At 35.5% G+C, this 14,029-nt stretch overlaps 1 protein-coding gene across 1 annotated transcript; it reads left to right on the forward strand.

Annotated features, from left to right (window-relative positions):
• Window positions 1–1,307: 1,307 nt before the first annotated feature.
• Window positions 1,308–3,478, forward strand: LOC139845341 (G2/mitotic-specific cyclin C13-1-like). The gene is made up of 8 exons (XM_071835594.1): window positions 1,308–1,655; window positions 1,950–2,182; window positions 2,265–2,340; window positions 2,430–2,506; window positions 2,587–2,620; window positions 2,735–2,884; window positions 2,959–3,093; window positions 3,182–3,478. Exons 1-8 carry the CDS (start codon window positions 1,308–1,310, stop codon window positions 3,251–3,253), a joined length of 1,125 nt encoding a protein of 374 aa, XP_071691695.1. The 3' UTR covers window positions 3,254–3,478.
• The last annotated feature ends 10,551 nt before the right edge of the window (window positions 3,479–14,029 follow it).

The raw sequence follows: 14,029 nt of genomic DNA on the forward strand, positions 1-14,029 counted from the left end.
TGGCATATTACCACCAATGATATAACCATAGGCAGTTTTATTCCATCTACTAATACCTTCCTCAACAAAAACCTCATCAAATACAACAATTTCATTACCATCCTCATCAATACTCAAAGGCACATAGCTTAATTTCCTATCAATATCTTCATTACCAATTTTAGCATATGATCTATGTTTCTTATCATTCTTATTAACTCACTATCCTTATTATCCATAGTTTCCCCAGTATTAACAATTGTATCATTATTAACAGGTAAAATATTGACAGTAGGTACAGTATTATTGTTCATACCAAGTGGTGGAAACTGATCAGAGCTATTCATGTTAATCACTTCATGCACACTTTTATTTGAGCTCTGCTCCTCATTTGTGACCTCAACACCAGAATCAACATTCACATAATCCGATACATCCTTCTCTGAGCTCGTATCACTTTCTACCTCCTTCGATTTCATATTATGAATCGTATTCGAAAACCTAATTGGAATTTTGACTTTACGCTTTGAATTGCGACGATTAGGTGACATGATACCCGACAATAAGAAGAAGAAGACCAATACAAGTGTATTCTAATTGAAAAACGAAGAAAAACTGTACTGATTGTTGCATTGATTGATGAAAAACGAGACAAAAATTGAACATTATGGCAAAATTGACGGTTGAAAATTTTTCCGCCCAAATCGCCTATTCAGGAAAGAGAAAATTCATTTTTTTGAGTATTCCATTAGATGTTTATTTTTTTTAACGACTCTTAGGAGTCACTGATGTGAGGTCCAAACGCGATTTCAAAATCCACCCATTTCGGGTATCGACTGAGTTAAAAACATCTCGGGTGAAGCTTAAATTTAAATGCAAGATGTCACAACAATTTTAGAATATATGATTTATAAAATATTTTTAATTAATTTATAATTACATTTGACGATTAAAAAAACTTCAATAGAACGTCTACTTAAACTCAAACTATTGATATTTAAAAAACGGCGACGTAACACGAGGACGTCACCGCTAATTTAAATTCAAAATGAAACTAAAAATAATGAATTAATTGGAATGTTGAAGTCTGTTAATAAAACAAAAACGAGAAAGCGGGTAAAACAAAGAATTAAAACTTGAACTGTTAAAACATACCGCGCGGCAATCCTCTATTTTGAACTGTATACATCTCTCTATGGCGGGCGGCAAACATTTTATTAACAAATTTACTTACATACATACACATCATCTTCTATCTCTATCTTTATATCTATATCTATATCCTCCTTCTTCTTCTTCTTCACCTCATTTCATTTCAAAACCCTAAAATGGACACCGATCTAAATTGTGCCAATATCATCAACCGTGCATCCAAGAAGCGTTCTTTTCCGATGGCCTCCGTTCACGACTCTAATCACCACCTTAACAATCACAAACAAATTCAATCCACCAAAAAACGAGTCGTTTTGGGAGACATAACCAATTCGAACTCGAATTCAGGTCACTTTAGCTCCAATCACACCTCTGACGTCATCAAACAACGTCAGAAACAATCAGATAAACGGCATACCGTTGAAGAGTGCGTGAAAAGTGAGGTTTCGGTCACGTTCGGATCAATTGGCAATGATAAGTTTCTGTATGCGCCTCTTATATATCAGCATCTTCATTCAATAGAGGTATTGAATTGAATACAACTTATGTATTTTGTTAATTGTGAGGTTTTAGATATTGACTTCAATTTCTGCATATATGCTTTTAGGGCTTTGTCTCTGTTTAAGCTAAAACAATAAATTTATTTATTTCAATTCAAATTAAAAAACACATAATTGGAATTGCATTGATATAACACAAATCTGTGACTTGAAATCGAATATTCAATTGAAGCAGGATTGTTTCTTTTAAACTATGTATGCAGTATGTGGTTTACTTGTGTGCTTATAGTTGTACTAAAACTAAGTTTTGTGATATAGATTGAGGAAAAGAGAAGGCCATTGCCTAATTATATGGAAATGGTTCAAAAGGATGTGACGATAGGAATGCGAGAAATTTTAGTGGATTGGTTGGTTGAGGTGGCAGAGGAGTATAAACTTGTATCCGATACGTTGTTTTTAACTGTCGTGTACATCGACAGATACCTGTCTTTACGTTATTTGAAAAGGAATAGGCTCCAGCTTCTCGGTGTATCTTGCATGCTTGTAGCCTCGTATGCTCCTAAACTCAATTGAATTGTTTATCTGATTATGATGCTGGCTTAATTCATTTTATTAATTATTAATGCATTTTAGGAAAATTGAAGAGATTAGTCATCCCCATGTAGAAGATTTTTGTTATATAACAGACAATACTTATACTAAAGAAGAGGTTGGTTGATTGTTCTTTTAGTTCTTTTTTGCAGTTTAGTAACTATATGTCGTACGGAATTAAGTATTTTTCTTTTTTGAATGGTATAGGTGGTTCAAATGGAAAGGCACCTGCTCAAATTTTTCGATTCAGAATCCACCCATCCAACACCGAAAACTTTTCTTAGGTATGTACGACGATCGGTACTAATAATTTTATGATATTAACATTTGTTGGAAGCTAATAATTTTCACTTATTTTTTGTAGAATCTTCATTAGAGCTGCTCAAGAAGATAACATGGTATGCCTAGTTACATTCTCTAACATTGTTTTGTGTCATGATTGAATACTTGAAATAAGCATGAAAGAAGTCAGATTGCTTTGTTCCTGAGAAATGTGAATTTGTTGAATGCAGACATCATGTTCATTATTCGAGTTTTTGAGCTGGTTTCTTGTAGAGCTAAGCTTGCTAGATTATGACTGTTTAAGGTTCTTGCCGTCAATGGTAGCAGCCTCTGCAGTTTTTATAGCAAAATTTACACTTCAACCAGAAAGACATCCTTGGGTAAGGACATATCCATTTACAATAATCTTGACTAACTATGAATTCGTCTAATTGCAATATTTTGTGATTTTCAGGGCTTGAAAATGCAACGCCATTCGGGTTACCTGCCACGTGAGTTGAAAGATTGTGTGCTTGTTATTCATGATTTACAGTTGAGTAGAAGAGCATCATCTTCTCGAGCAATAAGGGAGAAATATTCACATCACAAGGTAAGTTACTCTCATATTTGATACTTGATATTACTAGTAATAAATATAAATATATTACACAAATGAATTAATATTTTTGTGAAAGCAGTTGAAGTGTGTTGCAGCATTGCGTTCCCCTTCAGATATTCCAGTTTCGTACTTTGAAGATGTTGATGATTGAAGGCTTAAAGCTATAGAAGAAATCATAACTCTTGTGGAGCTTAATTTCTTAGCAGATGTTGGATCATCTTTAGGTGCAGCCTTCATTAAAAAGGGTGTGTAACTCTGTTAATAACATCTGTTATGATATGAAATTTTGTTCATTAATTGGAGGATCCTTGGGCTTTAGTGTTATTTCTTTGTACATATTATCAAACCCAATTGCTTGTTCATTTGACTGTTTCTTGTTGACTCGATTGTATGGCTAATATGGTTGAATGCTTAGATTTGCTGGTGTCTTCCTTATTTGATTGGTAAATTTGTCTTGAACATATCTGTATTGATTAACATATTCTTCGGAGACTCGAATGGTTCTAAAATGATAAACGTTCGAATGGTTCGAAAATGATAAATCAGTGTCCTGCTAGCAACACGCCCCCACCATCATTAGCAACATGCCCTTCACCATCATCTCATTTACTGACCTGAGTTTTGGCAAGTGAGTAAGTGAATGAGAATGTGTGTGCTCAATTTATGTAACATATGTTATGTAGGGCTACCCTTCTAATTCTGCCTCATATAATGATCCCAACGTAATCAGCCAAAGGCTTCCTATTGTTTTGCACAATGATACGTTGTAAGCTCTACCTTAATATTAATGTTTAATTAACTAAATATTAACTATGTAACTAATACGACAATTAGAAGTGTTGCTCTATTGTTGGACGGTGTAGAGGAGTAACTCAATTCCAACTTTTACTTCTTGAAGTTTTGCACTTAATAAAGTATTTGTCCACTTGTTTTTTGGCGGTTATATTGTCTCGAAGGTCAAATAAGAAGCTAGACAATGTTGGAGTGAAGAATTTTGTTTAAACTTCTTTTAAATAAAATGTCTGCATGATGGAAAGTCCATTATTCACACTAGCATGTTCACATAGTAATTTGCATCTATAAAATGCAACGATGCAACTTCATTTGATTCATCCAACAATCTCAAAAATAAAAGTGAAAGAGTTAAAATTACTCTTGTACTTGTAAGAAGTCTTTAGAGAGTATATAGTGAGTATAGAATTGTTAAAATAAAATTCTATACGAGTGAGTTACGAGGGAAGTGTTATAATCTAGTGAGTGGTCCAAATACGTTGTTAGTATTTTTCCGGAGCCTAGATTAGAGTGATACATTGTAACCTCGGGTTGTCATATTTGCTAATAAAATCCATCTCTGCTTCCGCCCGTGGACTAGGCCTCACGCCGAACCACGTAAAACTTTGTGTCTTTATTTATTGTTCTATTAATTTCTCGGGCCTTGAAAGTGCGTAAATCACAACAAACTGGTATCAGAGCTATAGCTGTGATTAAATATACAAGATAACGATAATAAGGTCCGACGTAGAGAAATTTAATGGCCAGAAAGATTTTGGTCTTTGGCGAATGAAGATGTGGGCTCTACTGAGCCAACAAGGTTATTTGTTAGCTTTGAAAGGGAGAGAATCTCTACCCGAAAAGTTGACAGATGAAGAGAAGGATGAACTTCTGGAAAAGGCACACGGCATGATTATTCTAAATCTTGCCGATTGTGTGCTTAGAGAAGTTGCGGCAGAAACCACACCGGCTGGACTTTGGAAACAGCTAGAATCTCTATATATGACTAAGAGTCTCACGAACCGGTTGTATATGAAACAACGGTTGTATACTCTTCGGATGAAAGAAGGTTCATTAAATGATCACATCGATGAGTTCAATAAAATAATTTTGGACTTGAATAATATTGGTGTGAAAATTGATGATGAAGATCAATCGTTAATTTTCTTATGTTCCTTGCCAAAATCGTACGAGCATTTGGTTACAACTCTACTATATAGTAGAAAAACTATTTCCATGGAGGATGTCAAATCTACCTTAAACTCTAGCGAGTTAAGGAAGAAATCCTCGGGATTATGTGGAAGAAAGTGCGGAAGGTTTGGTGGCGAGAGGAAGACGTAACGATAGAGCATCAAGTAGTAACAACAAGGGTCGTTCTAGATCAAAAACAAGATCTAGAAAGATTAAGTGTTACAATTGTCACAAGGAAGGTCACATGCGTAGAGACTGTCCAGACTTAAAAGGAAAGAGAGAGATTTGGAATGCAACGGGAGCCGATAAAGTTACCGCGGTTGCAGAAAATGATTCTGATGGCGCAAATGTTCTTAGTGTTACCGATAGCCGCTCAGTTGACGAGTGGATTCTTGATTCGGGTTGTTCTTATCATATGTGTCCTATTAGGGCTTGGTTTGCCACCTATCGAGAAATAAATGGTGGTAAAGTCCTTATGGGAAATGATGTAGCTTGTAAGGTTGTTGGCATAGGAACAATCCAAATCAAGATGTATGATGGCACGGTGAGGACTTTGACAGAAGTCAGGCATGTTCCAGAATTGAAGAAGAATCTTATTTCCTTGGGTACTCTGGAATCCATCGGTTGCGAGTATCGAGCTCGAGGTGGAGCATTAAAAGTCTCTAGAGGTGCACTTGTTGTGATGAAAGGTGAAAGGTTCAACGGCCTTTACTTGTTAAAGGGTAACACGGTCACTGGTGCGGCTGGATTTTCTTCATCAGATAAAGATGTAGATACCACCAAGTTATGGCACATGCGCCTTGGGCACATGAGCAAGATAGGAATGATGGAACTTAGTAAACAAGGTTTGCTGTGTGGCCAGAATATCGGAAAATTAGAATTCTGCGAGCACTGTGTATTCGGCAAACAGAGCCGAATAAAGTTTGGCACAGCCGTTCATAGGACAAAAGGTACTTTGGATTATATACATTCAGATCTTTGGGGTCCATCTCCTGTTACTTCAAAAGGTGGTGCGAGATACATGTTAACCTTTATTGATGACTATTCGAGAAGAGTGTGGGTTTATATTCTTAAACGTAAGGATGAAGTCTTTGTCAATTTCAAGCAATGGAAGATGATGATAGAGAAGCAGACTGGAAAGTTCATCAAGCGCTTGAGAACTGACAATGGACTAGAATTCTGCAAAGGCGAATTCAATGAGTTCTGCAAGAACGAAGGCATTGTGAGACACCACACAGTGCGGTTTACACCACAACAGAATGGCGTTGCAGAACGAATGAATAGAACGCTCCTTGAGCGAGCGAGGTGTATGCTCTCAAACACAAAATTACCAAATATATTTTGGGCTGAAGCTGTCAACACAGCTTGTTATTTGGTAAATCGGTCTCCATCAACAGCAATTGATTGTCAAACTCCTTTGGAGAAATGGTCAGGTTCCCCTGCAAGTTACAGTGATTTGAAGATATTTGGTTGTCCTGCTTATGCTCATGTGAAAGATGGTAAACTTGATCCAAGAGCCAAAAGATGCATATTTCTAGGGTATGCAGATGGGGTGAAGGGTTATAGATTGTGGTGCCCTGATGGTAAATCATCCAGATTTCTCATCAGCAGGGATGTGACATTTGATGAGTCTGCTATGTTGAAAAAGACAGAGGAGGAACAAGTAGTTGCTGGAAAAGATCGCGAAGTTGAAGAGCAGGTGGAGCAAGAAATAGAAGTTCCACAAGGAGTAGTACAAGATACTCCTGTCGAGCCCGTTGTAGAAGACGTACATGACTCTGGTGTTGATCAAATGACATCAGAAGATCAGTCAGATGAGCAACATGATCTACAGAATTATAATCTAACAAGAGATAGAGAACGACGAGCAATAAAACCACCACAACGGTTCGGGCATGCAGATTTGGTAGTTTATGCCCTGAGTATGGCAGAAGATATAGAGGTCCAAGAACCTGCTACATATCGTGAAGCTATTAGTGGCCCAGAATCTGCAAAGTGGTCTATAGCTATGAATGAAGAGATGGAGTCTCTTTATAAGAATCATACATGGGAGCTAATGAAACCGCCTAAAGGTCAGAAGATTGTTGGATGCAAATGGATCTTCAAAAAGAAGGACGGAATTTCGGGTGTAGAAGATGAAAGGTTCAAAGCACGCCTTGTAGCAAAAGGCTTTACACAGAGAGAGGGAGTTGACTTTAATGAAGTTTTCTCACCGGTTGTAAAGCATACCTCTATCCGCGTGTTACTTGCCATGGTTGCTTTACTTGATATGGAGCTGCAGTAACTAGATGTCAAGACGGCATTCTTACATGGTGAGTTGGAGGAACGGATCTTTATGCGCCAGCCAGAGGGATTTGTAGTCAAAGGAAAGGAAGATTATGCTTGTTTGCTGAAAAAGTCATTATATGGCTTGAAGCAATCACCTCGACAATGGTATAAGCGGTTTGACGTATTCATGACTAGTAAATCTTACTCACGGAGTGATTATGATAGTTGTGTATATCACAAGAAGCTTCCTGATGGCTCATACGTTTATTTACTATTATATGTGGATGATATGTTGATTGCTTCGAAAAACATGTCTGAGATCGATCATTTAAAATCTCAACTCAAAAGTGAGTTTGAGATGAAAGATTTGGGTGCAGCTAAGAAGATATTGGGAATGGAGATTATCAGAGATAGACGTGAAGGAAAATTGTATTTGTCACAAAAGAAATATATTGAGAAGGTTCTTAGGCGTTTTGGGATGGATAACTCCAAACCGGTTAGTACTCCACTTGCTGCACATTTTAAACTTTCATCGGCGTTGTCACCAGAAACTGAGGATGAGGTGGAGCATATGTCACATGTTCCATATGCTAGTGCTGTGGGTAGCATCATGTATGCTATGGTATGTACTAGACCGGATATTGCACATGCGGTAAGCGTGGTGAGTAGATATATGGATTGTCCAGGGAAAGCTCATTGGAAAGCGGTGCAATGGATTCTTCGGTACCTTAGAGGGACAACTGATATTGGCTTAGTATTTGATAGCGGTGGTAATAATAATGTTACCGGATACGTTGATTCAGACTATGCTGGTGATTTGGATCGGAGAAGGTCTCAGACCGGGTATGTTTTTACTCTCGGAAGATGTGCTATTAGTTGGAAAGCAACATTACAATCGACAGTTGCATTGTCAACAACTGAAGCGGAATACATGGCTATGACTGAGGGTGTGAAAGAAGCAAAGTGGCTGAGGGGTTTGGTTGGTGATCTGGGTTTGCAACAGGACGAAATTGTGGTGCATTGTGATAGTCAGAGTGCCATACATTTGACTAAAAACCAAGTGTATCATGAGAGAACCAAACATATTGATGTACGGCAGATAATCCGGCAGATATGTTGACTAAACTAGTTACTACTGTAACAGACTGAAACCCAGGCTAGTTGTAAGTTGCCTATTTTGCCCTTAGGGTTTGTGCTTAGTCTTAAGTGCTTTTATTTTAATTATTTTATTAGTGTTTTATTATAATTGTGTTGTGACCAGTTTGTGACAAGGGTCCCAGAACAGGTTGGTTTATTTAATTTGGACTCCGTTAGGACCGCCTAAGGAGATACGAAAGGTTATCAGATAAGATAACTAGTAAATACCTGTGTGATATGGGGTATGAGTTTATAACTCATTTAAGTGTATGTATCTGGATAGTTCTATCCATTTCTCATTTCATCAAACACATACACGAACACATACACAAACACACACATAAACCCTAATTTGATTTTGTGAGCCTTTGGATTAATTGAAGCTAGAGATATATTCCTTGTGATTTCGTGATCAATATAAGGTATGCATATCATAGATTCATGTATTAATTCTTGCTCAAAATGGGTTTTGTGTTCTTGAATAAAAAGTGTGATTTTAAGCTTGAATCTTCATTTTTGGTGTTTGTTATGCTTAATTGATGTTAGAAATAGGTTGTATATATGTTTAGTAGCTTCCATGTGCTTAAAAACGGATCAAAAACACTAAAAAATCGAGTTTTGGGCGAAAAAATCGCAAAAACAGCGAACTGCTTCGAAACCCCGTTGCTACAGTATTTTGCTACATCATTTTGCTACAGTATCTTGCTACAATATTTTGCTACAGTACCCGAACTGCTACATTGTCACTATTTGCTACAGTGTCACTATTTGCTACAGTACCCGAGTTGCTACAGTAACACCCCCCCCCCCCCCCCCGAGTTGCTACAGTTTCACTATTTGCTACAGTACCGAGTTGCTACAATGTCACTATTTGCTACAGTACTTTTATGAAATTGAAACGGGCGTAACTTTCAAAACGTAACTCCGTTTTTGATGAATAAACTATCGTTATAATCATAATAAAGAATACTTTTCAATGGTGAACTTTTAAGAAACTAGATCAAACTGTTTTTGGGCCGGAAAAGGAGTTTTAGTGTGTATGTCGTGTTTTGCACGCACCTGTATGCCATTATTGAGTGGAGTCATGATGTAGACTCATAAAATTATGAATATATGGTGTTATGACCTAGTTAATCGTATGAAATGATTATATTATTTATTGGATATGTATATTAACTTTGTTTGTGTTGTTCTCAGGTTATAAAGACAAGGAGGAAGCTCAGAAATAATAACTGAGCAGTTGCTGGTAATTGGTGAGTGGGTCTATCTCCGGATAGAGTTTAAGTAGCATATCATGCTACTGTGGTTGACTCTTTTACCATGCATAGTGTAGAAATTGCCATGTTAGAATAATATAGTATGCCTGATGTTGTATGTGAATTATGTGTACACTGTGTGAATGGCACCAGTCGGGCCTAGGGAGACTGGGGACTCGAGACCGTGCCTAGGAGAGGTTAGAGTCCGTATGAGGTCAACCGTACCTAGAGGAGGTTGGGTCCATAGGCTACTGATTGTAGAGTATAGTGTGAATGATGCACCCCCTGCATCTGGATAACTATACTGTGAATTGAGTAGCAGGGACTATCGGTAGACTCAAGTCCGATCAGCTAGGAGTCGTGTGCTCGTACAAGCCGCCGATCCTCGTATTGTCTTATTGTATGCTAGTTAATAGTTAGCATGTGTTGTTGTTAGTATATAGCTTGTGTGTGACTTAAGCTATATCTGTTAGATAGATTCCATTCACTTAGCGGTGCGCTAATCCCCCACATATTCTCCCCTTGCAGGTTTAGGTACTGCTAGTCGGGAAGGGTGCTATTGCAGAAGACATGTTTGACAACCCAACTCTGATGTGGACTTTTGTATAAATAATGTTTTGTGATAACGTAACACCGTTGTGTAAACTTAAACGTAATGACGTGAAAGGACCCGTTCATATACATTATAAACGATTCACAATAGTTGATTACATCGTGTAACGACCCGGATTTTCCGATCGTTTTATACTTATGAGATTAATATTTACATAAAATAAACCTTACCAACATGATAAGCAATCCAAACTGTTGAGACTTATGTTTTTAAAAAGAGTTTTACACAACGTTTGACCGTCCAATTTGACCGATGATATCACGAACTATATAACACACGATAATTATACGACTATGTATATGTACATATCTATACATATTTAACATGATTTTGAAATGTCCCGTTCTTATTGATAAAAAACGTTCCATATTAATTGATTTCGTTGCGAGGTTTTGACCTCTATATGAGACGTTTTTCAAAGACTGCATTCATTTTAAAACAAACCATAACCTTTGTTTCATCAATAAAGGTTTAAAAAGCTTTATGTAGATTATCAAATAATGATAATCTAAAATATCCTGTTTACACACGACCATTACATAATGGTTTACAATACAAATATGTTACAACAAAATAAGTTTCTTGAATGCAGTTTTTACACAATATGATACAAGCATGGACTCCAAATCTCGTCCTTATTTAAGTATGCGACAGCGGAAGCTCTTAATAATCACCTGAGAATAAACATGCTTAAAACGTCAACAAAAATGTTGGTGAGTTATAGGTTTAACCTATATATATCAAATCATAATAATAGACCACAAGATTTCATATTTCAATACACATCCCATACATAGAGATAAAAATCATTCATATGGTGAACACCTGGTAACCGACATTAACAAGATGCATATATAAGAATATCCCCATCATTCCGGGACACCCTTCGGATATGATATAAATTTCGAAGTACTAAAGCATTCGGTACTTTGGATGGGGTTTGTTAGGCCCAATAGATCTATCTTTAGGATTCGCGTCAACTAGGGTGTCTGTTCCCTAATTCTTAGATTACCAGACTTAATAAAAAGGGGCATATTCGATTTCGATAATTCAACCATAGAATGTAGTTTCACGTACTTGTGTCTATTTTGTAAATCATTTATAAAACCTGCATGTATTCTCATCCCAAAAATATTAGATTTTAAAAGTGGTACTATAACTCACTTTCACAGATTTTTACTTCGTCGGGAAGTAAGACTTGGCCACTGGTTGATTCACGAACCTATAACAATATATACATATATATCAAAGTATGTTCAAAATATATTTACAACACTTTTAATATATTTTGATGTTTTAAGTTTATTAAGTCAGCTGTCCTCGTTAGTAACCTACAACTAGTTGTCCACAGTTAGATGTACATAAATAAATCGATAAATATTATCTTGAATCAATCCACGACCCAGTGTATACGTATCTCAGTATTGATCACAACTCAAACTATATATATTTTGGAATCAACCTCAACCCTGTATAGCTAACTCCAACATTCACATATAGAGTGTCTATGGTTGTTCCAAAATATATATAGATGTGTCGACATGATAGGTCGAAACATTGTATACGTGTCTATGGTATCTCAAGATTACATAATATACAATACAAGTTGATTAAGTTATGGTTGGAATAGATTTGTTACCAATTTTCACGTAGCTAAAATGAGAAAAATTATCCAATTTTGTTTTACCCATAACTTCTTCATTTTAAATCTGTTTTGAGTGAATCAAATTGCTATGGTTTCATATTGAACTCTATTTTATGAATCTAAACAGAAAAAGTATAGGTTTATAGTCGGAAAAATAAGTTACAAGTCGTTTTTGTAAAGGTAGTCATTTCAGTCGAAAGAACGACGTCTAGATGACCATTTTAGAAAACATACTTCCACTTTGAGTTTAACCATAATTTTTGAATATAGTTTCATGTTCATAATAAAAATCATTTTCTCAGAATAACAACTTTTAAATCAAAGTTTATCATAGTTTTTAATTAACTAACCCAAAACAGCCCGCGGTGTTACTACGACGGCGTAAATCCGGTTTTACGGTGTTTTTTCGTGTTTCCAGGTTTTAAATCATTAAGTTAGCATATAATATAGATATAGAACATGTGTTTAGTTGATTTTAAAAGTCAAGTTAGAAGGATTAACTTTTGTTTGCGAACAAGTTTAGAATTAACTAAACTATGTTCTAGTGATTACGAGTTTAAACCTTCGAATAAGATAGTTTTATATATATGAATCGAATGATGTTATGAACATCATTACTACCTCAAGTTTAGTAGGTAAACCTACTGGAAGTGAAAAGAAATGATCTAGCTTCAAAGGATCTTGGATGGCTTGAAAGTTCTTGAAGTAGGATCATGACACAAAAACAAGTTCAAGTAAGATTTTTACTCGAATTAAGATAGTTTATAGTTATAGAAATTGAATCAAAGTTTGAATATGAATATTACCTTGAATAAGAAAGATAACCTACTGTATATAACAAAGGTTTCTTGATCTTAGATGATTACTTGGAATGGATTAGAAAGCTTGGAAGTAAATTAGTAAACTTGAAGGGATTTTTGAAGTGTTCTTGAAGTGTTTTTCCTATGATGATTATAGCTTGATTTTTGAAGTGATTTTTGATGAAGATGATGATTAACTACTGGAAAAATACGTTCATAATAGTGTGTGTGTTGAGAGAGAATTAGAAAGAGAATTGAAAGTGAAATGGAGTGAATGATGAGTGGTAATTGGTGAGTGGGGTTAAAAGGAGTTCTAGTTAGTTGACTAGCTCATGGTAGAAGTTAAAATTGATTAGTCATACATGACATAATCAAGAGTGGAATCCCATGCTAGTTCCTATTGGTATATACCCATAGTAAGTACGTTTTGAAGTTGTGTATAATACGGGTAAGAATACGACTAGAATTCTTGATGAAAGAAAAGAATGGGAAAGTAACTGTAACCATTTTCGTTAAGTATGAGTGTTTTGATATATGTCTTGAAGTCTTCCAAAAGAATTTTAATACATCTAAATACACTACATGTATATACATTTTAACTGAGTCGTTAAGTCATCGTTAGTCGTTACATGTAAGTGTTGTTTTGAAACCTTTAAGTTAACGATCTCAATTAATGTTGTTAACCCATTGTTTATTATATCTAATGAGATGTTAAATTATTATATTATCATGATATTATGATATATTAATATATCTTAATATGATATATATGCATTTAAATGTCGTTACAACGATAATCGTTACATATATGTCTCGTTTCGAAATCCTTAAGTTAGTAGTCTTGTTTATATGTATATAACTCATTGTTAATATACTTATGGAGATACTTACTTATCATAATCTCATGTTAACCATATGTATATCCATATATATATCGTCATGTCGTTTTTACAAGTTTTAACGTTCGTGAATCGCCGGTCAACTTGGGTGGTCAATTGTCTATATGAAACATATTTCAATTAATCAAGTCTTAACAAGTTTGATTGCTTAACATGTTGGAAACATTTAATCATGTAAATATCAATCTCAATTAATATATATAAACATGGAAAAGTTCGGGTCACTACAGATTTAAGGATGGTTTAACATTTCATTGTGAACTAACAACAATGAGTTATAAGTATACTTTGAGACCACAAACTTAAGTTTTCAAAACGATAACTATATGTAACGTTCTTTGACATAT

The sequence above is a fragment of the Rutidosis leptorrhynchoides genome, chromosome 4 (assembly GCF_046630445.1).
Source record: "Rutidosis leptorrhynchoides isolate AG116_Rl617_1_P2 chromosome 4, CSIRO_AGI_Rlap_v1, whole genome shotgun sequence".
Taxonomy (NCBI): Eukaryota; Viridiplantae; Streptophyta; class Magnoliopsida; order Asterales; family Asteraceae; genus Rutidosis; species Rutidosis leptorrhynchoides.

Excerpts from the sequence above, each read along its gene's own strand:
- LOC139845341 (XM_071835594.1), top strand. The coding sequence starts at position 1,308 with ATGGACACCGATCTAAATTGTGCCAATATCATCAACCGTGCATCCAAG. Across the intron at positions 2,341-2,429 it reads ATACTTATACTAAAGAAGAG|GTGGTTCAAATGGAAAGGCA; the intron begins GTTGGTTGATTG and ends TGAATGGTATAG. Across the intron at positions 2,885-2,958 it reads AACCAGAAAGACATCCTTGG|GGCTTGAAAATGCAACGCCA; the intron begins GTAAGGACATAT and ends TGTGATTTTCAG.